The sequence below is a fragment of the Cydia pomonella genome, chromosome 16 (genome assembly GCF_033807575.1).
Source record: "Cydia pomonella isolate Wapato2018A chromosome 16, ilCydPomo1, whole genome shotgun sequence".
In the NCBI taxonomy this organism is placed as follows: domain Eukaryota; kingdom Metazoa; phylum Arthropoda; class Insecta; order Lepidoptera; family Tortricidae; genus Cydia; species Cydia pomonella.
The window spans coordinates 6,834,188-6,860,279 of NC_084718.1; the positions used below are offsets into that span (position 1 = coordinate 6,834,188).

The following is a 26,092-nucleotide window of genomic DNA, read 5'->3' on the forward strand; positions in this document are numbered from 1 at the left end:
ATTACAAGTATGACCGTGTTGATTAATACGTATTAAATAAAACACCACTTCAGGTAGGTAAAAGTAACCAACAAATTGATCCATTATGGAACTCGGCTAAGAACTACTACGAGGCCTGAGGCTCCAGAAAAAAGGTAACAAAGCGCTTTCGGCCATAACTAAATTCAAATTGCGGCGATCCGTGGCATTTCCAGCTTCCCACGGCAGCGCACGCAACAGCACCCAATTACTGCCCGAACTAATTCTAGGTGCGCGGGAGTCGAGAGTGCGAGAGTTTAGATCGCGATCTTGACTTGTATCACTTGTAGACTACCCTTAGTAGATGTTGTACTTCGGTCCGTTTAGTGATAGAATACCTAACTCTGCACAGACTTTGCACTGACAAAGTAACCGTAATAAACGCGATATCTTCATATATATTTAATGTTTATGCTGACCCTTTGTCACGTGTCACGTCAAGTCAAGGTCGGTGGGTGAAGAGTTACCTTGGTCCGACTTTACACACTTTTTAATTAAACTTTTGTTTTCGTTGTTATTTCGGCTCCCAGTTGTAAATAAGTATACAATTTCTGTCACGGTTTACCCGTGACAGAAATTGTATTAAGGGTATTGAGATTAATTATTGTAATGAACTCAACAAAAAGCGAGATGAGATTAAGATCCGATCACTAACAACTTTACTGTACCACTAAATATGTCAGGAGTGTCGACATGTCCAAAATACGACCACACCTTATACGGGAAGATCGGGTGAGCAAGCTACCTAAAATCTTACTTATTACTTATGGCGTTAAAACCAGGTAACCAGCTCAGCGAGTGGTAGTGGGCAGATACAGAAAGGTTCTTCAACGGTGGGAAAGGTCCTAGCAAGGTAGACGAATGATCTCGTCAAGATGACTGAGAACTTTAGCCGTAGCGAAGGGAAAATCAAGGTAACCGAGACAGCTCAGCGAGTGGTAGTGATCAAATACAGTAAGGTTCTTTTATGGTGGGAAAAATCGAGAACAGGTAGACGGATGATCACGGCAAGAACAGAGAGAACTTCATAAACAAAAAAATCATAAACTTCTCGCTATAGATAAAATTGGAGAATAGCTTTGTCCAGCAGTTGATGTATTTTGGCTGTGAAGGGGATTTTGAAACTTACCAACTTGTTAGAAACATTTCAATAGTCTTAAATAATAACGTTAATTAGAATAAATTATGATTATGTTTAAGAATAGTTAAAAAGTATTTTTTACTTTTTAATCCATTTAATGCATTTTGAGTATAAAATATTACACACAGTTTTAATCAAATATAACAAAAGTAAAAAAAAATACTTCTTGATAAAGTGAATATTTTCGGAGATAATTGCTCCGAAAGAAAAAAAAATGTGTCCCCCACCCTCTAACTTTTGAGACATAGATCCAAAAAATATGAAAAAAATCTTGGAAGTAGAGCTTAAGAAAGACATTAAATGAAGTTCATCCCTTGGTTAACAATCTACCATACTTTAAGCTCCAGTTTAGCTTATTGTGACGGAAGAGTAACTACGGAACCCTACTCTGAGCATGGCCCGACTTGCTCTTGGCCGGTTTTTTCTAACTCGTATAAATATTATCGAACAAATCAATGTAATAACAATTATCATTTTCACCGGCTTCCCACGGCCGCGCACGCAACGGCTCTCAATTAGAGTGAAGCGAACTAATTCCCTGCGCCATGTCGAAGATAGCACCACGGTCATGGGTCTTCAGGGTTACTGCTTTTCAGGTAGGCGCGAAATTTAACTTCAAACTTAAAATCACTTATTGCCAAAACATGATAGGTTGACAGGTAGGTAGGTTACAGAAATATGATAGCAATACAAACAATATAAAAATTCTAGCTTAAATACGCACTAACAACATAACTACCTATGTCAAAACAGGACTTTAAATTGGCAGATTCAAGATAAAGTCAAAACTAATATTTTCTTTGGTACAGTCGCCAACAGATATATCGGAGCGGCCAAGGCACTCACAAATATCTGAATACGCTTGTATTGTCAAGGCGTTAGAGTAAGTGTTCAGATATTTTTGAGCACTGCGGCCGCTCCGATATATCTGATGACTGTACCTTGAGAATATCAATTGCGTCAAGTTATCAGATGAACAAGCAGAGATTATTAATGTATATTTCACAAAGTCGCCTTTAAAAAGTCGCTCGTGACAAATGACAATCGTGTTATCCGTTTCCTAATTAAACGACGACGCGACGCGATGCAAATGCAACCTATTCCTCAGCGATGTGATGCGATGCGGCTTTATCATTTATGCGCACTGATCTACACGACAAGATAAGACAAGTGACAGCCGTCTTTAATATAGTCGATGTATACTATATTTTCCGATGAAATTTATGGAATCGACTGATACTTTATTATTCAATGTGGAATAATTTTTTTTATGCAAATTATTCTATATAGGTTAATATAATAAATAACATAGTATTGCTACGCCCCTTCGTTAAATTTTTCTCGATTTTTTGATTATTTATAAGATTAGGAATGAAAAACAAATTTCATACATCATTTTAAAACATCTTAACACCAGCATGTATAGGTAAAAATCAAACGAAGGTAACATTAAATCACAATAAAATACGTCAAATTGCGTAAAAATATTTTTTTTTAATAGATTCAGGGAAAATCGGGACTTCTTTTGTATGAAGAAGCGGCCACGACACGTGGTCCCCTTTCCTAACATATTACGTGAATAATTAAGTCATAAAATTCAAAATATGGCAACAACCCCGTCGTAAATTACGACTCGTAATGTTATGCAACTAATTTTGTAAGAAGGTCTTCTTCCTCCTCGCGTTTGTCCCGGCATTTTGCCGGGGCTCATGTGAGCCTGGGGTCTGCTTGGCAACTAATCCCAAGAGTTGGCATAGGCACTAGTTTTTACGAAAGCGACTGCCGTCGGACCTTCCAACCTAGAGGATAAACTAGGCCTTATTGGGATTAGTCCGGTTTCCTCACGATGTTTTCCTTCACCGAAAAGCGACTGGTAAATATGAAATGATATTCCGTACATAAGTTCCGAAAAAGTCATTGGTACAAGCCGGGGTTTCAACCCGCGACCTCCGGATTGCAAGTCGCACGCTCTTACCGCTAGGCCACCAGCGCTCAATTATTGAAGGTAATAAGTTAATGATATATCCTAATCTTAATTTGTGATGATGATGACTTTTAAAAAGCCTAATTGATAATGACCGTTATTGGTGCTGATTTTTACGTTCCCAAATACCTATTAATTTGACACGTCCTGCCATACTACTTACTACCTCCTCTATTTATCTCACAGATCTACAATGCACAATATTACTTGCCAAATATCAAAAGTGGGACCAAAATCAGAACGATCTCAAAGTGTCATTGAAAGTACTGAATTCATAATGAATACGTGATTGCGTAAATAATCTTCCTAATGCAGTTTTTCGTATTATCCAGGCCGCTAAGCTTACGTTTTTTACATTGAAGTCGGCCGATTTGAGGCTAAAAAGTGGTCACATTTTTTTCGTTTGTATTTTGAAACTTTCACACCCATGAAATTCATACACGTGGTGACTTCCCTTTTAGTTACTTCAATTATCTTTCATTATTGGATTGGGCATACACTCCGAAGGGATCCTAAACACATACCGAGGCAAGCCCTAGACTGGAATCCCCAAGGAAAAAGGAAACGTTGCCGTCCAAAGCACACCTGGCGCGGGATTATAATTGCAGAGGCGAAGGCTATTGGGAAGACTTGGAGCGAACTCGCACGAATCTCAAGACCGATCCAGATGGCGGCGCACTGTGGACGCCCTCTGCCCCATCTAGGGGACATAGGACAATAAGTCAAGTAAGTCAATTATCTTTCAACGTAAGAGTTATACAGCTCGGTAATCCGGCAGTTAGCGTCTTAGATGGCCCGCTATACAGGGTGATTCATGAGACGTGAGCTGGACTAAGCCTACACAATCAGTAAATGTTAATGAATCGTTCACCATCATATTTAAGTAAAACAATCACGCTTTTTATCTGTTATTTAACTTTTTCTTAAGGACAAATTTGATTATCTACAATCATGGACACCCTACAACACTTAATTAACAAAGATAAAACCTCTTTAACCGTTATGACAGCACTTTGATTATGAAGAAAATAAAATGTCACACTTGAGTGAGATACGATTTTATAAAAGTAACCAGACTCCGATGACATTCAATTTGTCACTTATTATGGATAAAACAAAGAGGGTGACCATAAATATCGTAAATAAAATAAAACTCTTTTTTTTGAACACTAAAAATTAAATTAACGTTAATCTCACAAATACTGGTACGAAACAGTTGCTGATATTTTACCGAATATGCAGGCTTGATCCTGCTCACGTCTCCTGAATCATCCTGTATAATCCCGCAGTTAATACAGACAAACGCGAAAATTACAGAGCGGGTGCATTGTTCGGAAGTCCCACATGTTTGTTTTCGTATTTTCATTTCCCATACAAATCCACTAATCCGGCAGTTCCAACAATCCGGCGATCTCAAAGATCAAGTTCGCCGTAGATTTACTATGGAGAATTTGGTCTTAGAAAAGCGGGTAGACTATTATTTAGATTTGTGATTTATCTTGATGCTCAGCGCAATCTTAGCGCTACTGGGTGGGCAGCGCGTGAGAATGAGAACTGACATTTCGCTTACACAATGAAGTCTCCTTACACCATTTCAATTTCATCAAAGATCTATCGCCCTAATAATTTTATCGCCCATTGTACTGCAAGCTGTTAAACGACAGGCACTGGGAGCTGATAAATTAATTGCTGAATTATCATTGGATGATTACAGAGTTACTGAGAAACGGTTAATGATAATGATAACGGTACCTACCTAATTTATGTGGGATCGATATTAGCCAAGCCAAAGTAGGTATGACAGCAGATTATTCCTATTGATAATATTTAAAGTTTTGTCTAGTTTTTGTTATATTATTGTATGCCTCGTTTCAGCCTGAACAAAAATATGCATGTGATGTGATATACTTATAAAAACTATTTAATTTTGAACTAAATTATTGTTTTATATGTAATTTAAATTATAATTGTAATATAAATGATATGACATGTAAAATTATTATTTTATAAATAAATAGAAATAAAAATGATTTAGAAAAATCACGAAATTTATTGTTAAATGAATTTGCCAAAGTATTTTTTCTCTAAGTTAAAATTATAAAAATCTAATCGAATTATTACTTTTTGTACAAAACCAACTACAGTACTGGTAAATATTAGTCATATTTACCAGGGTTTTTTTTAAACATTTAAAAGTGTTTGCAATATCATATTCAGGTCGGTAGTTTGTAAATTGTTTCGTTCTCAGCCTTCTAACCGGTTATCATTTATCTTATCTTATCGGTATTAAACAAAACAAAAGTTTAGGAATCATAACAGGATGTTTATTTTTCTTAATTAACAATTGCGAATCAAACCTAGTCGTTACTATTTCATATTTAAAACTTTCCATGATTTAAGACCATTTAATATCACAGAGTTAACTTAGGTACTATCTAATCTACCATTAAGAGTCTATTCTATGTAACTAAACATGTATTAAATGCTATTTCCCGACGCGGAAGACGTGTTGAAGTAGGATATCAAATAACAAAATTATTAATTAAAAACAAAAACCTTATTTATTAATTCCAAACACAAACTTCAACAAGCGTAAGCGAGCAGAACGACTAACCATGCAAAGATTAACCATAACACACATCGGTTCTAGGAACATACAATAAATAAACAACAAAGTTCGTATCACACTAAACTTGGGTCACACAGTCCTGATGTCTTCATGCTTGGGCCGTCACCAGGGCCGCCACATCGACTGGGCGGGGTCGGGCTCGGAGGCGGGGCTGTGGGGCGGCGACGGCGGCGCGTACGCTCGCTTCGCAAGCGCCGCTTCCACGTCCACCAGCGCCTCTGCTGGCCTCTTCAACCCTCGCTCATGTAACGATGTCCTCTCCGGCCCCTGCTGAGGTGCTTGCGGTTGCTGTGTTTGCGCTACTGCTGGTAACGGCGTCGGCCGCGCGACTCCATTAGGCGCGATCGGCTGAGGCTGCACAACTTGGGGATTCTCCAACCTCCGTATACAACCACTAAGATGCTGCAACAACCTCGCCCCGGCTTGGGGATCCACTGGGCCTTGACGCTGCATCGCGTTAGCGGCCAACGTCGCGTTCGCAATAAACTGTGACACTTCAGTAGCACACTGTGTAAATCCAGCACGGAAGCGCTCTGCATATGACATCTCCGGTTTCAACACTAGCTGACCCCTCCTCTTGAGACTGTGGAGGTGTCGGACGGTGAGTTCGAGGATGTCCGCTTTTTCTAGTTTGGAGACGTTTTCCCCTTCCGCTTGGAGGGCCGTGACCATGAGATCTTTGAGCTCGTCGAGGCACCGGTTGATGCGGGCTCTTCGCTTCCTCTCGAGCATGGGTTTCATGACTTTGCGATACTGGTAGGTACGGGAGACAGGTTCCTCGTCTGGGTGCGCGTGCGGCGGGTGGAAGGCGCCGTGCGGCGGGGACATGGTGCGCGGGAGGATCATTGGTGCGGCGCGCGCGGCGGTCTGTGAGCGAATGGAGCGCGCGCCGAGCATCGCGTCGCTTTTATGCGCCCTACACCGATTGTGGCAAAACGCCCGTGATAAAAGCAGGGGTGCCACGCACGAGAATATTACTATTTTTATTTCACGATTTTAGTACCAGCTGTCTCACGGAATATTATTAGATATTTTGCGGTACAAAGGTCATCAGTAATTTAAGATCATGATAATATTTATTTTTCGAAAATAGTTTCTCTAATAATCTAGTAACGCGAAATAAAAACAAGTTAACTGAATAAATTGTGTACCTATTTACTTGGGCTCAGTACTTATTATTAAAAAAAAAAAACTAAATCTACAACATATAAAAATCACGAATAGAATAATGATTTTCAGTACTACTAGCTACCTATTTAATGGAGCTAAATATTTTTTTACATTGATGATTACAGAAAGTTGTTGAGTGTTAGGTATAAATAACTATTGGAGTTTTAGAATAAAACTAAAAAAAGGAAAAAAAGTAATACGTAGAAATTTATTCATTAATAAGTAATTTAAATTAGACGCCCACTTTATTTTGGTACACTTCTCATCATGTAAACATAATATTGAATACTCTAGTAAATTCAAAGTAATTAGGATACATTATTATTAGTAATACTTAGTTTCATTTTTTTTTAAATAAAGTATGATCATTCTATTACACGATAGCCTGGTGATTATTGTGGTGGTAATTTATGTTTTTTTTTCTAGACTTATTATTAAATCAAGTTTTAGATTTATTATTATTACGACATTCTCAAAACGTACCTTAAAGTCCAAACAGCTGTCAAGTCTCAGCTGGCCACGCGTTCCCACGCTGCGCCGGCGCGGCGCGCGATCCCCTCGCGACGTGATGTCACGTCCCCCAAGACAGTGACGTCACAGACTCGTGGCAATTTATTAAAGCACTGACAATGCACGCACTTCCCCTTCATACAAAAAGACGTTACAGTAGAATTTAAGTAAAGAAAGAGTACATAAAAAAATAAATAGGACTTAATACAATTATAATTTTTCGTCAGAAAAATGGTCCGTCTTTTGTATTTTTTCTTGGACATGGCAAGATAAAAAAGGTAAAGATAGAATTTTATAGTACTTTTAAAATCACACGTTAGTTACTATTTTCAGGCTATGTCGCTACTGCTTTTTCTGGTACATTTTTTATTGTTTCTTAAAAGGATAGGTCTCAATACAAACGTAGTCCCCATTTTTCTCTCGGGATATTGACATTATGGAAAATGTTTTTAGCTATTTTGTTAGGTATATATTAAATATAGATATGCCTCCTATCTTTAACTTATTTCGATTTATTATACAAAATTTAAAATGCTCCTTACTCTTATAATAATTAAAGATTCGAAAAAATCAATCTATCATATCTGTGGTTGATGTACAACAAACTGTGTCAAAATATTTTTAATAATGTTAATATCTAGAGAGGAAAATGACGACTATGTTTGTATGGAGACGCGGCCGTGGCTTATCCTCTTAACTAAACATTATACATTCAAAGTGATGTTATCAAATGTGTAGTAATATAGTACACGTTTCGTGTACAATGACACTTTGTCAATAATTTTAACAACGTGAGTGTGACAACCCTAGCGCTCGGCGGCAGGCGCAAGTCCGCGCGACACTACGTTATCGCCTCCGCGGGCCATACAGACAACGGTGACGAATAGAAACGCACTAACTTTTTACTGCCCTGCCTAGGCTACCCACTTTACTAATTTATAAGTGAGCGACCTACTAATAAAACTTAACTCATGATTGTGTTGCAACAACAATGTAGCGGCTATTTCGTTAGGTAAGTGCACTTTGCTTAAATTTCATATTGTAACTGTGATGCTTAAGATTAACCGGTATTATATAGATAAAACATCACTAATTAGTCAGTCAAAACAATAACATTGACTATCACCAGCGGAGGTGTGAGACTCAAGACCGCTAGTCGCTCGACATCGACCATTGTGCGGTCGACACCGCCGTGACGCTACTTACTCCAATTCTGTCTCACCAACCACAGACATAGAACGTCTTAAGTGTTAACACGCGCCTTTCAAGCATGTAAAAAGCAACGACTTCGCCTCTCTTACGTCCTTTTAGCATTGGGGATTTAAAAACAGCGAAACGCGATTAGGCGTAAGAGACGTGACTTCCTTTGGAATCTGAGACGTTCCGCGCCGCGAGCAGACGTCGTGGGAAAGCCCGTGCCGCGCGCGTTCCCACACACTCGGCCGGCACAAGCCAACCGATAAATTATCATAATTCCATTGTGAGTGAGACGGTACTAAGAAATTTTATACTTCATCAATCGCTGCGTTGAATACATTAGCGCGTGGGCACCGCTTTGTTGACACGGTGACGTAAGCATGGGGTCGGACCTTGTCTCCTTATTTTTTCTATCACGTATATAGTTTATGACTGAAGCTATAAATTCCTACGGCTCGACGCAATGGCTAACGCAGAATCTACAAGATCGAGGACATCGACGGACATCGAATCGCCCACGCGACCACTTGAATAGGTATAAAGATTATTTACTTATCAATGTAAATTTCGGATTGAAGTCAGGAATGTTATTCATGTATTCGAAGGAGTCTGGTGTCATCGCTCGGAATGGCGACGCAGCAAGTTCGGTTCTCACAGGAAAGTTTTAAGTGACTCATCCTTAAGTATTTATAGTGACAAAACAATGTTCAGTAAAAGTGACGTATGGTCCTAGCTCAGACTGCCAGTAGGCATACCATACCTACATTTCAGAATCCTATGTTTCTTCTTTTGTTTTTCTCTCTAGTCAACTTGGAGCGATTATTAACTTTGTGGTATATTTTTTTCTTTTTGTCGTTGTTCTACTTGAATTCTTGGATTTTTTATTATTATTATTGATTTTTAAAAGGGTCGTTTGCCTTTATTTTGATATTTCCCTTTAGAAGTAATTGGATTCCGTAGTGTAGGCAAAAGACGTCCAGCCTTTTAAAATTTAGTTGCATTTATTGGGGGAGATAATCGTTTACTAGAAGTGTTAGAGTACATACCTAACTCTGCACTGCACCGACTTCGCAAGCGACGGAGTGTGAAAGGGTTTTGTAAATGAAAAAGTCCTAATTTGAAGTTTACAGTAGTAGCAAAGTCTGTGTAGAGTGAACTTAGACGCACGCAATGTACCTACAAAGAAGTTGAAACTGCAGAGTTAAATTGTAAGGCACTATCACGCTGCCACATGCAATGTGGAGGATTGATTTCAAAGGGTTCCAACCGCTCGGGTAAAATTTCATCACATTCCTCGATTACTGTCACGGAGGAATGACAAGTGAAGACATGCAATTTTAAGTAAAGAAGAGACGCTTTCCATATAGATTTTCGTACATCGTGGAGATAAGGAACGAAATCTCCATGTACCAAAAAGTGTCATCCAAAAACTTTAAAATAGGTGGCGCTACAATACCTAGAGTACTTGAACAAAAAAATCAAATCATAGACAGCGCAATTCACTCCGTCAATAACGCCTAGGTTCTTAGCTACTCTAGCGCTACTCTGGAGAGATTTGGAACTATTATTTATAGCTGACAGCTGGACACTTTTGCAACAGTTCTACCATAAGAGATGCCACTCCTCTTAATTCCACACTCCATACTGGTATTATTATACTACTGTCAAGCTCGCAAAATTACATTGAGAATGGCACGGCATCATGGGCGGGACAGCAATATAATTAGGTATGCAAGTGCAATAGATAAATAAATAAATATTATAGGACATTATTACACAAATTGACTAAGTCCCACAGTAAGCTCAATAAGGCTTGTGTTGAGGGTACTTAGACAACGATATACATAATATATAAATATTTATAAATACTTAAATACATAAAAAACACCCATGACTCAGGAAAAAATATCCATTCTCACCACACGAATAAATACCCTTACCAGGATTTGAACCCGGGACCATCAGCTTCGTAGGCAGGGTCACTACCCACTAGGCCAAACCGGTCGTCAAATAGAGATACAACATTTAAAAATTTCGCGTTTTGAACACATATTTAAAACCGGGTACTTCTAATTTTTTCATAGACTTTTCCGTCGTGTTACACAAATCTCTGTTTAGACATTTTGCTGGGATATCAGTTATCCGCTACCACGACCAGTGAAACCTTCGTCGAAATGTCGGAAATAAAGGCAACAAAATAGACCCGGTTTTAAATATTTTTTAAAATGCAATAGATATGTCAACAGGCTGGTTAATGTACGAAAATCTATATGGTTACCTATAATGTAACATCCAGTCAGTATCTACTCTGTGTTCGTATCCAGTCCGTACTTATTTAAATGACCGAAATTTTCATTAAAACATTGAGTGCCGGGAACCCGCTTTCCTCTACAAAGCGGGAAAACGCTGGGATCGGCTACGCGTGTCGCGCTACGAAATCGTTGGCAGTGAATGCGTTAACGATTTAATTATTTTGGAGAATGTCTTGCCTTATGTTTTTTTCTTATGTTGAAAAACTAAACTTTTTGCTGATACTATAGCCTCAAGGATTTTTTTAAATGACGATAAAGTAGATACCGAAACTAAACAGCGTCGATACCAATTGGAACCATTTCAGATAACACTCATAAGCTGATGGCAATATCAACCAGACCACCAAATAATAACAAAAATAAAAACATAAATAATAACATAAATAATATCCTACCAGATAGTAGTCCAAGTTAGGATTGAGTAGGGGTATAATAAAGTATAATATCATCCAGTCATATCTACTCCGTATCCGTATCAAGTCCGTATCTATTTAATTTACGGAAAATTTTCATTCACGATTAAAAAAAATGAAAGATATCTTACTTTTTTTTCTTATTTTGGAAAAGTAAACTTTTTGCTGATACTATATGGTCTCAAGAAAGTTTTAAAATGACGATAAAACAGATACCTATACTAAACTGAGTCGATACCATTTGGAACCATTTCAGATAATACTCATAAGCTAATGGCAAGATAGCAGTCCAAGTTAGGCTTGAGTAGGAGCAACTAAAACCGTTTTCTAGTAACAATACTCAAATATTTGTATTTTCGGGTATTGAACTCACGAGCCTAGCGATTTGAGCGATTTTTTTATTGACTCTGCATACAATATCGCAGTATAAACTGTTAAAAATCAACACGGCGCTGAACCAATATTTACAGCCGGCACTTGATATGGTGAATTTATTATCAACAGGTATAAACTTAAAAGAATTTTGAAATAAACAGGTGTGCAGTCAAAATAGTAAAGCCGATTTTGTGAAAAAATAAAATACTAATACTCTTTATTGCACACCTCTATAAAAGAAAACAATACAAAAGAAAACAGCAACACAAGTAGAGGTAAACAACAGGTGGTCTTATCGCTAAAAAGTGATCTCAATAGGTGTTGCAAATGCAATAAAGAAACCTATCACAAGTACACAGCAAAAAATATACCATGCATAATAAAAATAAACAAATAAAAATTCGTTTTAATCCATAGCGTTAAAAGTATAGACCAAGATAACTCTGCAGCGATTTTGAAAGCCCAGTGCAAGTGTTATTTATACGTCATAATTTCAGGAGTAGTAGTTGGACGTTTCAAAGTCGCTGCAGAATTATCTTGGTCTAAATCTACACATACATATATCTCATGTACCCATAAATATTTTATTGGAGAGTCTTCATAGTGGTTGGAACTCCTCATTATGTCGTTGGTCTTAAAATTGTATTTAATGAAACCAAACACACAAAAACAAACAAACACTTGTCATGTTAAATCCGGATGATATACTTAAGAAAATTAAAAACACGCTGTTTAGGTTGTAAACTCAGCAATGCATAGGCATTACAGAAAGAGAAATAAAAAATATTATTTTTATTACTAAGTAAATGATAGCATTTACTTACTTTTTTTACCAGGAATTAGACGTCTATAATCTCATAGACCTCTTTTAGAGGAAAGAGCAATGAAAAACAATACCTACAGTTTCTTTTGCAAGGTAATTCTGTAAAAACTGCACTCGTTTTCGAGCTTCAATTCAATTCAATTCTTTATTAATATTATAGATAACAAGTTATCCATATTACAATATAATTATTAAAATTAAGTTAAAATAGTAATAAGTAGGGACAGTTAAAAATGATTCAGTTTAAATTTTCCTGCGTGTATTTTATATATTGCATGATACCTACTACCTTGACTGTATATTTAAGCTGCTACCGACCTTCAAACCTGAAAGCAGAGGTTCTAAGTGCACACACAGTACTGTTGTTCTCAATAACCTTACAGCGACGCCTACCGCCACGCCCGCGCAAACAGCGCTGTACAAACATGCGCTGCGCAGCGAATGTTTACAGACCGGCCCGTTGCTTTGCTACCTACATACTCGGAATTGTATTAATCTCTGGTGAAATTTATTGTCTGATTCTTCGAAAAACTAGAAAACTAGCCAATTATAATCTATACTGTTCAATATGTAGGTAGGTACCTAATTAAGTATCAATAACAAGACCAAGGGCGGGTTTAAATCCAGCAAGCTGTACCCGCACCTTTTTCATTACTTACACAATCAAATTGTTGCACATTGTTGAGATAAATATTTACCTACACCTTGTACCTAAGATGGACTACTTACCTACCTAATACATATTTGTACCTATGAACTGCTGTAAAAATTAATGAAGCAAACGTATTTGTATTTGTATTTTAACAATGTTCTTTTTTAGTCTTCTTTCATTTTATAGTTCTGTACCACAAACAAACAAAATGGAACCCTTATAGTTTTAGTTTACTTATTTCTCATGTAGGATCACCTTGTTGTCCGTCCGTCCGTCCCTCTAGCTGTATGTCAAGACCCTTTAGCGTGTGGAGGTACCGAGTTGAAATTAAAACCGTATACGCAGGTTTACAGGTAACGTAAAAAAAGACGGCCGTTTATGCCGCAAAAATAATATATTTCGACACTCAACTTTTATAGAGTTTCCATTGACCTAGAACTATGAAATTTGGCATGTAATATGGTCTTACACTACAGTCTTACAATACAGGGACAAATCTGAAATTAGTAATAAAAAAAAATATATGTATATATACGCGTCGACTTGAGAACCTCCTCCGTTTTTTTTGTCTGTTAAAAAATAAATAGTTAAATTAGTACGGCCCCGGTGGCGAGTCCTAGCTCTCGTCTGTTTTTTTTTTTCTCTTCCATTTATAAAAATAATGTTGCCTTAGAACTGTGTCATTCAAATAGGCCTACACGAAGATATTAGAGTTAGTTTTGACCATTAGTTGTAAGACTTTGAACTATAGTGTGTGATTTTACTTCCCACCTTTTTTATGTGCAAAATGAATAACATAAAACCACGTGCCTTGGTCATGGCTCTAGCTTTCTAATATCGTGACATTTATGACTACCACGAGGGAATAAATAATGACTACTGAATTTTTTTTTTTTAAAGGCAGTAATAAGTTTCTCTGCTTATTATTGGCTTAGACAAGAAGATGCCTAACACCTTTCCTGTTTCGATCTGTAATTAACTACGTATTCTTTTATTTTCAATGGAACTAAAGGTCTGTTTATTATCACTTAAGCTTATATATACATATTAAAATGTGACTGTTTGTTTCCTAAATAAATTAAATATATATATATATATATATATATTATGGTGATATCTACATTGCTATGGATAATAGTGTCAGTAGAGGACGTCTGAGTAACTGTGCACGGGGTTTGAAATAGCAAATTGTGGAAGTGAAATTCATATGAAAATCATTAAAACTCAGTGCAGAGTTAGTTTGGTCTAATTTTACCAGAAAAAGAGAAAGATTCAGAATTAATCACAATTAATCTCCCTCCTCTCGGTTAAATGGAAGGAAAGCCTGTGATTATACAATATACCTATAAATAGAGTTTGCAATCCGGATCCGAAATGCAAACCTTACCTACAGATGAACATAGATTCCAAAGCCGTAATGCCTGAACACTAGCACGTGACATATTATAAATTATATCAACCTCGCTTGCACTGATTGGTGATAACTTCGATAACAAATCTGTATCATACTTATTAATGAGTCATAGATGGCAAGACAACTCTTTCTGCCGACCGACTCATTATAGCTACTTTATCATGAGTATTTAATATTGTGCTACTCAGATTTTAACTTAGACATGAATCTTTATAAACGTGAACACTGGGTAGCCCAAAAATACGCTGACAAAAACATTTTGGCATGTATTTTTATATTACAAGTCTTTTACATAATGTCAAAAAAAATTAATGGTACATACTGAATCAAAACGTATTAATCATCTTAAAAATATTCTTTTTTGGCACAAATGCAATAAAATTATCAACCATATGTCGGTATTTATTTGTGTGATAAGCACGGATATTCGTTCCTGAGTCATGGGAGTTTTCTATGTATTTAAGTATTTATAAAAATTTATTATGTACCTATTTATATATATCGTTGTCCCTCAACACAAGCCTCTTTGAGCTTACTGTGAGACTCAGTCAATTTGTGCAATAATGTCCTATAAGTAATATTTATTTATTTATGTTTATATGCACAGTAAAAAATCTTTCTCAATGTATTTTTGGACCACCCTGCAACGCTTATATGTATGGTATCGGCTTAAATGCGTCAAAGGCACTCACTAAATAACGGCATTATTTTACTGATAGAGGTATTTATTTATTATAATAGAAATATATTTGTAACCATCAATAGTGGAATTATATGTTTAATACACCTTTATATGGTTGGTTTATTAAGTCTTCAAAACCCTCATTGAAGACTTAATTGCTGCTCTTAAATGTTTTCCATTAAATGTGTTAATCCACGGATTTATAAACCTATTAACACGAGTAAGAAATAAATGTTGTTTTTTATACTTGTACTTAACGTGATTTCTAACAGGTATTACGAATGAAATGGTAAAAAATAACTTCTAATAGGTATTAAAAATCATGTTTTTAATGTTGGGTTAATCCGTGATATAAAAGTGTCTTTAAATTGCCATGCGACAAATAACACGTGTAAACGTATATCTCCTTTATTTTTAGGGTCCCGTGGCTAAAATGGAATTCTTATAGGTTCGTCACGTCAGTCTGTCCAACCGTTCGTCCGTCTGTCTGTTCGTATGACACAGCCATTATACTAGGAATTTAATTCTTATAAAATTTGGAGCATAGGTGTATTTTGTGACCCCCTTATTCATAAAAATTTACGGGCCTGATTTAGTTAAATTATGTTTTATCCCTTTCTTACAAAACATAAGTCAAAATGACATACATACATACATATAATCACGCCTATTTCCCGGAGGGGTAGGCAGAGACCACGGATTTCCACTTACTACGATCCTGACATACCTCTTTCGCTTCCTTCACTTTCAGGGCATTCCTCATACACGCACGTTTACTTTTTCGGTTTAGGGTGCTCTTGACCTGGCCTTTCTTCAGGATTTCCCCGATTTGATCAGAGAAAGTCCGCCGAGGTCTACCCCTTCTAGTTCCCTCTTCTACTTCTCCCTTATACACTCTCTTTGTTAACCTTCTTTCACTCATTCTTTCCACGTGTCCAAACCATCTCAACATACCTTTCTCAATTTTTGTCACTATATCTTCATTCAGTCCACACTTTTCCCTTATCACACTGTTCCTAGTTAATTCTATCTTGTAATTTTACACCACACACACTTCTCAACGCTCTCATTTCCACTGCATTCACTTGACTCTTGATATTTAAATCATTTAAACTACTAGGTCAACTTTGGTTCCGTTTCCGTATAAACGAAACTCACCACAAACACCTTCTTGGCTCTTTGAGTTCATACAGCTTTGCTGACTAGTAGTTACTGGTCACAGCTTTCTTTAAAAAAAAAAAACGTTACTTTTGACACTAACATATCCGATCCATATCGTATCTAGACCTAATATTTGAGGTATCTTAAAGTTCAAATCGGTTCGACTAATTAATAATCTACCCACGTATGCAGTAATTGAGTTTTTATGTGACTGTGGACTTTGTTTGTTAATCACATTTTGTTCATTTAAGAGGGAAGAATAGCTTTGCAATCCTAACGAAATAACGGTACTTATTCTATAAAATTCCAATTCTGGAGAAAACTGTTTCTATTGACTATTCACTTTGATTTTGAGGTTTCTTTTTAACGATTATTTTTGTTTTGCAAATTTAAAAAAAAGGCAAATCTTTAAACCTAGTTTTTCATTGTGTTAATAACATACTAAAAAACCATGGAGAAAGTAAAATATTTAGAAGTAGAAAAACATTTTCGTTCTTTGTATGGGCGAGTATGTAGTATACTTTCCTCTTAATCTCCTTTAATGGTATATTGGAACTCGAAATATCTATCAAAATATCACATACACATTATGTAAACCTTCTTCTGTATAAAAATATGATCACTCCGATTAATATATCAGCACTTGACTATTAAGACTGTAATTGCTGTATCAAGCTATAGCAACAAACGCTTAGAATATATTTCCAATTTATTTAAATTAATATTGTCGGGACAGTATAATAAAAGCGTGTAAATTTTTATCAGTTTTTAAAGTGGGTTTCTGTAGTAAAGTACACAGGATATCTGCTTTCATGCCTCGATGGTTCTTGTTCTGAACGTGTGAACAGTGAACACCGGCTCATTCATTCTATCTTACACTTCCAAGTTAGGTATTAAAATTGACACTTAAGTTTGTGTTAATAGAGATGAAGAGATGATGTATATCCCGAAATTAAAATACTATTATTACAGGTTCAAGGAAGAGATTAGAAACTCCGCACTAGTATTTATAAGGTGATAAATCAGTTATTGTAAGTGCGAAAAACAGTTAACCCTTATTCATCAAACTTCAAGTCTTTACTGAATTTGACCCTTTCCAACAAACGCAAATGTCAACATGACAGATAAGGACAAAATATTATCAAGGGTTTGCTAGACTTGACAGGCGTGACGTTCTGACGTTGATTAGTCATGTTCCAAAACTTCTGTACATTAAATTAAACAAACCAATAGTGACCGAAAACAAAATATTCGTCGGGTGTACATTTGGCTTTGAGCTGTGATTACACAAGTGACGCATACGTATGTATTTATACACATTTAAACAGTAAATACCTGTTCATTCCGTTTAATTTGCTGATATTAACTGCGAAATAAATCTGTTTACAGTATTAGTATCTTATCAGCGCTTAACATTCCATCTATTTGCGTAAACAAATAAGGTAAGTACGACAGAATGATAATGATTATCCAACATAACATAGGTATAACTCACTACTTTGAAATAAGAACCATACCAGAAAAAAGTGTACATAGACAAAAACCGTATACATGATAGAACTATGTAGCTAAGTCACTTCAAAATATGTTACGATTTAAAATAAAAATTAATAAATAAAATAAATATTATAGGACTAAGTCCCACAGTAAGCTCAACAAGGCTTGTGTTGAGGGTACTTAGACAACGGTATATATAATATATAAATACTTAAATACATAGAAAACACCCATGACTTAGGAACAAATATCCACGCTCATCACATAAATAAATGCCCTTACCAGAATTTGAACCCGGGACCATCGGCTTCATAGGCCGGGTCACTACCCACTAGGCCAGAGCAGTCGTTAAAAACGATTTGTAATGAAATATTAAATTCAACTCGATGTTTTATATTTTTCCAGGATGCCGTTGATCGGAATGACACTTTTTACTGGTGATTTCATGTGCACTTAGGCACCTGCTTAAGATAACAAGTTTTATATGTTTTTAATTGGTTTCATTACGGAAATTTTCTCATATTTAATTAGGCTGGTAGTCGATTTTTTAATGTACCTAAATATTCACGTGTCATTCGAACTATGGACTCAATCCATTTATTAAAATAAATGGAATTTGAATAGCTCGAATAGTTCGAATTTCAGCTCACTCACAGCTCACAGCTCACAGCAGCTAACTAAGAAAAATAAGTAGCTCATTTAGTACGAGGAGTTTTAAAGTTTCAACCTATTATTTATATTATATTTTCCAAAAATCTTATTTTAAGTATAATTATTTTGCAATTTCAAGAATTCAGGCTTTGCATTGTCTGTCAATATAAATACAGCTTAATATGTACTTTCTGTGATAAAAAATAGTCGTGATCCGTTTGAGGGCATAGTTGGTCTTGAACGTCGAATAGAAAAATATGCTTTTACGCATTTTATTCTTAAAATTATAACGAATAAACAGATGCATAAAAATTATGTATTACTATTACTGTTTGCTAGCATATCGTTTTCAAAGTATTTTTACCTTTTATAAGTTAGGTACTTAACGACTTAATACTAGCTCAGTTATAAAGCGATTCGATATTGCTCGTACATACGAGAGCAAGAACAAAGTCGTTAACGATCCCTATCTGCTCTCTGCTCACTATTTACGCATTAAAATATAATGGCATTCGACACAGGGCGGATTTTCTCGATCTGATAATACTAGTCTAGTAAAGCTGGTGTACACAGTAAAATATGAATACTGTGAAACTAATGTAGGTGGGTAAGTAATAGAACGTATACAAACCTATAATATATCACTCTGAATGTATAAATTCAATTTGTATAATTTTGATCTGAATAACATTCAATTGCAATAACATGCAATATGTATAACAACGAATTCTATAATTGTAAATTGTATAATAAACACTACATATATCATTGTTTACGATAACATTAGAAAGGTATAACGTTGAAATAATATAACATACAAAACAAATATCAAATATAATTTAAATATATTTTTGTGTGTTAGTTAATGAACAGATACAGTTTTTAAATTATTATGAAATGAGCAATATATTTGAAACATCTATACTATGCGAATTTATGTTTCAACGTAGTTTGCTCCGTATTTATCTATTGCAGCTTTTTTCTGTGGTAATTCTGGTGCTAATTTCTTTATCTAGAGGGTCACAGTTCTAACCTAACCTAACCCACTTTTCTGTTAACAGTTTCTTTTTCCGAAGCCTCAGAGTTCTAACCTAACCTGCTACCTATTCTGGAAACAATTTATTTATCTAGGGGGTCACAGTTCTAACCTAACCTAACCCACTTTTAGCAGTTTTTTTTCTAGTAGTGTGTTCTATGAGGTTTGAAATTCTAGGTCATCCTACTAATTTTACTACTTAATTATATAAGATGATATTTATATTTTAATATGTATATATTATGACAGTTATATGAAATGAGCTTAACTTATATATTGTATATTATACCAAACAGCCATATGTATGTCGTATGTTATATTATTTTTATGTTATACTAATTGAAAGTATACGTTTACTTTATTATACATAAGATTAGTATACATTTTTAACGTTTGTAAACTGAAATTATTCCAAAAGTGCGTATATATTATAGGACGCACCCAATGTAGGTATCTATTTAAAATTCGATAACACTGCAACTGCACGGTTACCACGAGTTGGCATTTGACATTACGTTAGCGTCTGCGTGAACTCAATCGCAGTCCATCTCGCTCGCACTGATGAATTGGTGCAATAGAGAGAGAATGCGATCGAGTTCACGCAGAGTCGCAGACACTGACGTCAATGTCAAATGGCAACTTGTGGTACGGCTACTCATTATCAGTATATTACTCATTTTCCAGTTAAATACAAGTAACAAGAGATAGAACCATGAAATAAGAGTACATTTTATTCATCAATAAAGTTAGATTTGTTTATGCCACAAAAAGGTAATCTAAATCGCTAGTTTACTCTATGTAATTTTAAATAGGTAGTATTTTCTTTACAAATCTTCAATGCCTACGTACTGGGGGTTATTATGGTAGTTATCCTGGTACTGGATAAGAAAACATATTACCTTTTATCTTTTTCGGAAGAACGTCTGAAATGTACACCGGGCTTTAAAGCGCGGTGGCATATCCACAGGGCTAAATTCCTCCCTGACAAATTGCCCCTAAGGGCTGCAGTACCAACACCAACGCTAACATTTACATCAGGCTTAATGGCCCCATTTCCATAAGTAATGCGGCGTTGGGAATGTCGAGAGGTGTCGGGAAGCGGCTAATGTGTGAACATTCGTTTTCTAACACTGTGATATGTGAGGAATGAAAGTACAAGCATTATGGATTGGTGACAGCTTTCCGTGGTCAAGTATGTGACTGTTACACCTTAGACGGTATATCTTTTAAAAACAAATGAGATTATTCAATCGAAATTTTTATGTAAAGAAATTCAAGCATTTCCAAAAGAATCAATATAAATAAATCACAGTACTAACTGGCACACGCTTGTCTAGCAGACATAACTAAGAGTGATAGTGTACCTACTGTAGTTTGTAGCCTTACCACGACTGCCTTAGCAGGGTCAAACTGACGTCTACGCTAACGTCTGCGTAACTTACTTTCTATACATCTCACTCGCACTAATATGCGAATACACGCTAGCCATTATATCAGTGTCAAACTGGTGGTAGCCGTAGACTCTTATCATAATATATTTTTTTACTAAGTAAACCAAAAGTTAAATTGTTTGTGTTTTACTTTATGCAATATGCAAGGTTCAAGGTTGTAATTTCTTCTTGTTCTAGTTCCCTTCAATATGTGAAATTGACAGACTAGCAGCTACTCAAATTTGGCTTTGGAGATATTCGAAAGCTTCGCGTCTCATCTGGTCCACTTTCATGCGCGGCCATGATTTATTTCTGCGACTGCCACAGTTAGGTAAGTTTCTGCAAAAAAAACTCCTAGTTCTTACTGATAGGCAACGAAGCTTGCTGAGTTGCCTAAGTAAGGTATGAGATTGAAAAGCTTGATTATATTATATCACTCTTGTACACAATACTTTTTCTACATCGGAGCGCGACGGCACGCGACTACAGCGTATCGAAATTAATATTATAGTGGAGTTGGGGGTCCATAAATGAAAAGTATGCAATTATAGTTTGGTATACGAAATCTTAATTCAATCATAACAGTCGACGAGTATAAAAAGTATTTCTACATCATCTCAGCTCTTAACTCTACAAGTTACAATTGAGTTATCTCCATAATGTGATTTAAATTATGCACACGCATTTTGACAGCAAGAAGCGTACTCGTATGCAGCCGGTGACTTATCGTATCGGAGCAAAAACACGCGTAGTATTGATAATGGCGCGAAGCTGGATGTAGATCGCTTGTAATGGGGCTGTGTGTGATTTGCGTCAATTATGGTTGTTGAGAACTTTTTGTTGCATGTGCGTATTTGTGATGATTATATTATCAACGTGCACTCGAATCTAATTACGTTATTACGAGTATACGTTTGAATTTAAATTACATTGCTATAAAGGGTTAAGTAGGAATAGTATTAAGTGCATATTTTACTTTATATCTTTGTTAATTAGTTAAGTAGGTACTCACGAAATATAAGTGCGAATATTATATAATAATGTACAAATAACTTTACCTACTTTTTTCGACCTCTCTATTTACCCCACCAAATGGGGGTAGGTAATATCAGTCAAATGAATCCTTGCAATCGCAGCAATACATATTCACCTTCCCATACAAACGGAGTTTCGTTCTCAGTTTAAAACTACGTGTTGGAATGTAATGAAACTTTGCACATACAATGACATGAGGAATATCAATGACTGTCATTAGTTTATATATCTCCAGCTTATGAAACAAACGAAATAGAGAAAAAACAACTTAAGCTCTTAAAGGCCGTTTTCCTATCTACTCCGCCCTCATTTACACACACTCTTCGGCAGCATTTATTTACCTTATTGTTTATTTAGCTCATTTCAGTGGGAGTACGGTAGATTGACCTTATAGATTATAAGATTTTCCTGTTGCGGGCCCTGATAAATACCTAGACAAGGTCATTTCGTTGATCCATCATCTGTAATGACATCTAATGAATTATGGAAACTTGGTTCACAATCTAAAACGCCCATTACGCAAGACAAGAGAGAACTAAGCTAATCGCTATTAACGCTCTTTTATTATGAGAAAGAAGCTTAGTTACTTTAAAAAAATATTGTTATATTATTTATTTACGTTCATGCTCTGGCGCAAAATGACTCCACATTGAACAATACAGGTCAAACCTCAACGGCGATTTAAAATGCAAAAGAATAATTTCACCCCGATTTTCCAAATAAACCGAGTTACAAACTCGCAGCTCTGTCACGCATGAAACAATGTTGTACAATTCAGTAGAAAAAAGACGTATAATGTACAGATGCCACTGAGTGTTACCGCATTCTAATATTATGACAGAAGCGCAATAACGGTGGTGAATGACGGAAGCCCCGCTGTAAGGCGTGCGTCTTTGCAATACCTGCCCTGAAACTCATTGGTACGAACCAATGAGATTCGTGGAACTAATATTCTAAATCGTCAGTTGACAACCAAACTGAATAATTGCAAAAAAAAATCGGAGAAGTGCGAGTCGGACTGGCCCACCGAGGGTTCCGTACTTTTTAGTATTTGTTGTTATAGCGGCAACAAAATTACATCATCTGTGAAAATTTCAACTGTCATGAGATGCCTGGTGAAAGACGGACAGACTGACGGACAACGGAGTCATAGAAATAGGGGGCGCTTTACCCTTTAGGTATGGAACCCTTAAAATAATAATAAACCTTGTTTCGGTATTAGTACTATTTACTAATAAATAAAGAAATAAAGTAAATATTATAGGACATTATCACAAATTGACTAAGCCCCACAAAAAGCACAATAAGGCTTGTGTTGTGAGTACTTAGACAACGATATATGTAATATATAGAATATAGCCATGACCCAGGAACATATATACGAGTAATAATAATAAATTTTCTTTATTTCGGACAAACAATGTATCCAAGAGTACAACAAGAAAATATCTTAACCTAGTGTTAGTATTTATAAATAGAATTTAAACATGCTGAGCTAATTTATCATATATATACCTACACTAATACGTCATATATCTCTATTATAAATTGTGCAACACATTTAATTTGCTCGGTCCAGTGCCTTAAGATCGGACAATCGAACGTATTAGAAATTTCCTTTAGAATGCTGTGGGGACTACATCTCACACTACTTAGACTTAATGAGACTATATTTTTCCGTAATATAGTCTGAAAACTATCCGTGCGAGCTGCCACAAACATGCCCGATGCAGAGCATCTGCTAGGCAACCCCATTAAAGGTTGTAGATAAGGTAAAATACCTGGGGCATATCCTCACGAGCGATTTAAGGGATGACTTGGACGTCGAAAAGGAGCGCAGGGCGTTGGCGGTTCGGAGTAACATGATTACCCGCAGGTTTGCTCTTTGCTCAAGTGATGTACAAATCACGTTATTTAAATCTTACTGTCAATCCTTGTACACGAGCAGCATGTGGGTCCGGTACACGAAACGAGCCTAAGTACAACGCCTTGCACGTACAGTACAACAATGCCTTTAGATTAGAGTGCTGATGACAGCAGATACAGGATTGACAGTAAGATTTAAATAACGTGATTTTTACATCACTTGAGCAACCACCAAACCTGCGAGTAATCATGTTACTCCTAACCGCCAAAGCCCTGCGCTCCCTTTCGACGTCCAAGTCATCCCTTAGGTCGCTCGTTAGGATGTGCCCCAGGTATTTTACCTTATCTACAACCTTTAATTAACCTGAGTTCAACAAAATAGGTGGTACATGATATGGCTTGATTTTACCCGCATTAAACACCAACACCTCACTCTTTTTAGTGCTGTACTCTAGTCCATGGGTCAAGGCGTAGGCTTCACAGTGGGCAAGCAGCTGCTCCAACAACGCACTGACAGACGGGCTCAGTAGCACCATATCAGAGGGATAACTTAGGCTATTGAGACAAGTACATACATTTATGCTCATCACACAACTAAATGGCTTACCCGGAATTTGAACCCAGGACCATCAGCTTCATAGGCAGGGTCACTACCGACTAGGCCAGACTGGTCGTCAAACATATGGCTCTGAACTTGTTGTAATTTGTGAGTTTTGGTTGTCACCTAACAAAATATTCTTGACATTACCTGTAACTCTCCGTTGACAAGAAAACTCCTCTGGTTCCAACTAGGCAACAGTTTCATATGTCAGTTTGCGCTTTGCAGTGGTTTTGGGAGGATACTTCAAATTTTGGGATCCTCATGTCAAGCGGATCCCGGAATCTTACGATTCAATTGGAAAAGAGATATATGGGAGAAATCATAATAACGGTAAACATTGAACAATAACGGGCGAGTATCCGCACTTCAGCGTTCTCGCGGCTATTAGCTCGATTTCCTGCAGCTGCCAATTGCGCGAGGTACAGGGTGATCTCTGAAGAGACACTGAACACTTTGATCACATTACATTCAGCATCAATAGTAAAACTACGTGTCAAAAGTATCTATCATCCTCTAATAGCTTTACGAGCAGCTAACCTACTCGTACATACTCGTATTGCAATTATTATGACAACTTAAATTATATATATACAAGAAAGGAATAAATCAAATTATTCAGTTTTTAGGTTAAATTGCGTCTTAGGTCCTAGCTCGACCACGACACGATGATAAGATTTAACTGCTTTTTAGTGCCACCCTTCTCATGACCACTCATCTCTTGTGTCATCTCACTAATATCGTGTCGTGGTATCCCAGTGCAGTGGTAAACCCTAAATTTTACAACTACTCATCTATTTATTTATTAACTACTACTATTAAGTTTTTCTTTGCAAATTTTGGCTGCTATATCGATTTAAAGTTGCATATTTAATCATCGCCCTTGACCATTTTCCCATTTTTAACTAAAGTTTCTTGTCCATTAACTTGTTGTAGCTTCAAAATGTATGTAGTACCTAAGTAAAAATCACTTGAAGCCATAAAATTCGCAAGTGTAGGTACTTCGTAAAATGACGCTCTCCTGTATAAAATCGATCACGTATACCACAGGATATTCTGTCACGCAACGGATAATTGCCGAAAAATCTCGCGTATCATTCACCGAGATAATCAGTACAAACCGACCTTTTACATTGGTGTGCGTACATGTCGCAATACGTCTTTTTTAGGGTTCCGTACCCAAAGGGTCAAACGGGACCCTATTACTGAGACTCCGCTGTCGGTCCGTCCGTCCGTGCCGGTGTCACCAGGCTGTATCTCATGAACCGTGATAGTTAGCCAGTTGAAATTTCTACAGATTAGGTATTTCTATTGCCGCTATAACAACAAATAATAAAAACAGAACAAAATAAATATTTCTTTCCAATCTCGAGGTTCTCATCCAATCACCGAAGTTAATCAACGTCGGGCGGGGTCAGTACTTGGATGGGTGACCGTTTTTATAGATAATGGTACGGAACCCTTCCTGTGCGAGTCGGACTCGCACATGGCCGGTTTT

General features: G+C 36.5%; 1 protein-coding gene and 1 long non-coding RNA gene across 2 annotated transcripts in view; one reads left to right on the plus strand and one right to left on the minus strand.

Moving 5' to 3' along the window:
- Positions 1–5,445: 5,445 nt before the first annotated feature.
- On the minus strand, positions 5,446–6,965 carry LOC133526286 (enhancer of split mbeta protein-like). Its single transcript, XM_061862838.1, has one exon. The coding sequence runs from the start codon at positions 6,667–6,669 to the stop codon at positions 5,875–5,877; it is 795 nt and encodes a 264-aa protein (XP_061718822.1). The 5' UTR covers positions 6,670–6,965; the 3' UTR covers positions 5,446–5,874.
- Positions 6,966–7,944: 979 nt separating this feature from the next.
- LOC133526287 (uncharacterized) overlaps positions 7,945–26,092 on the plus strand; it is a 33,561-nt gene continuing 15,413 nt past the window's right edge. The window contains exons 1-2 of the long non-coding RNA XR_009800712.1: positions 7,945–8,464; positions 21,294–21,426. This is a non-coding gene — a long non-coding RNA (uncharacterized LOC133526287). The remainder of the gene's footprint in view (positions 8,465–21,293; positions 21,427–26,092) is intronic.

Excerpts from the sequence above, each read along its gene's own strand:
- LOC133526286 (XM_061862838.1), bottom strand. The coding sequence starts at position 6,669 with ATGCTCGGCGCGCGCTCCATTCGCTCACAGACCGCCGCGCGCGCCGCA.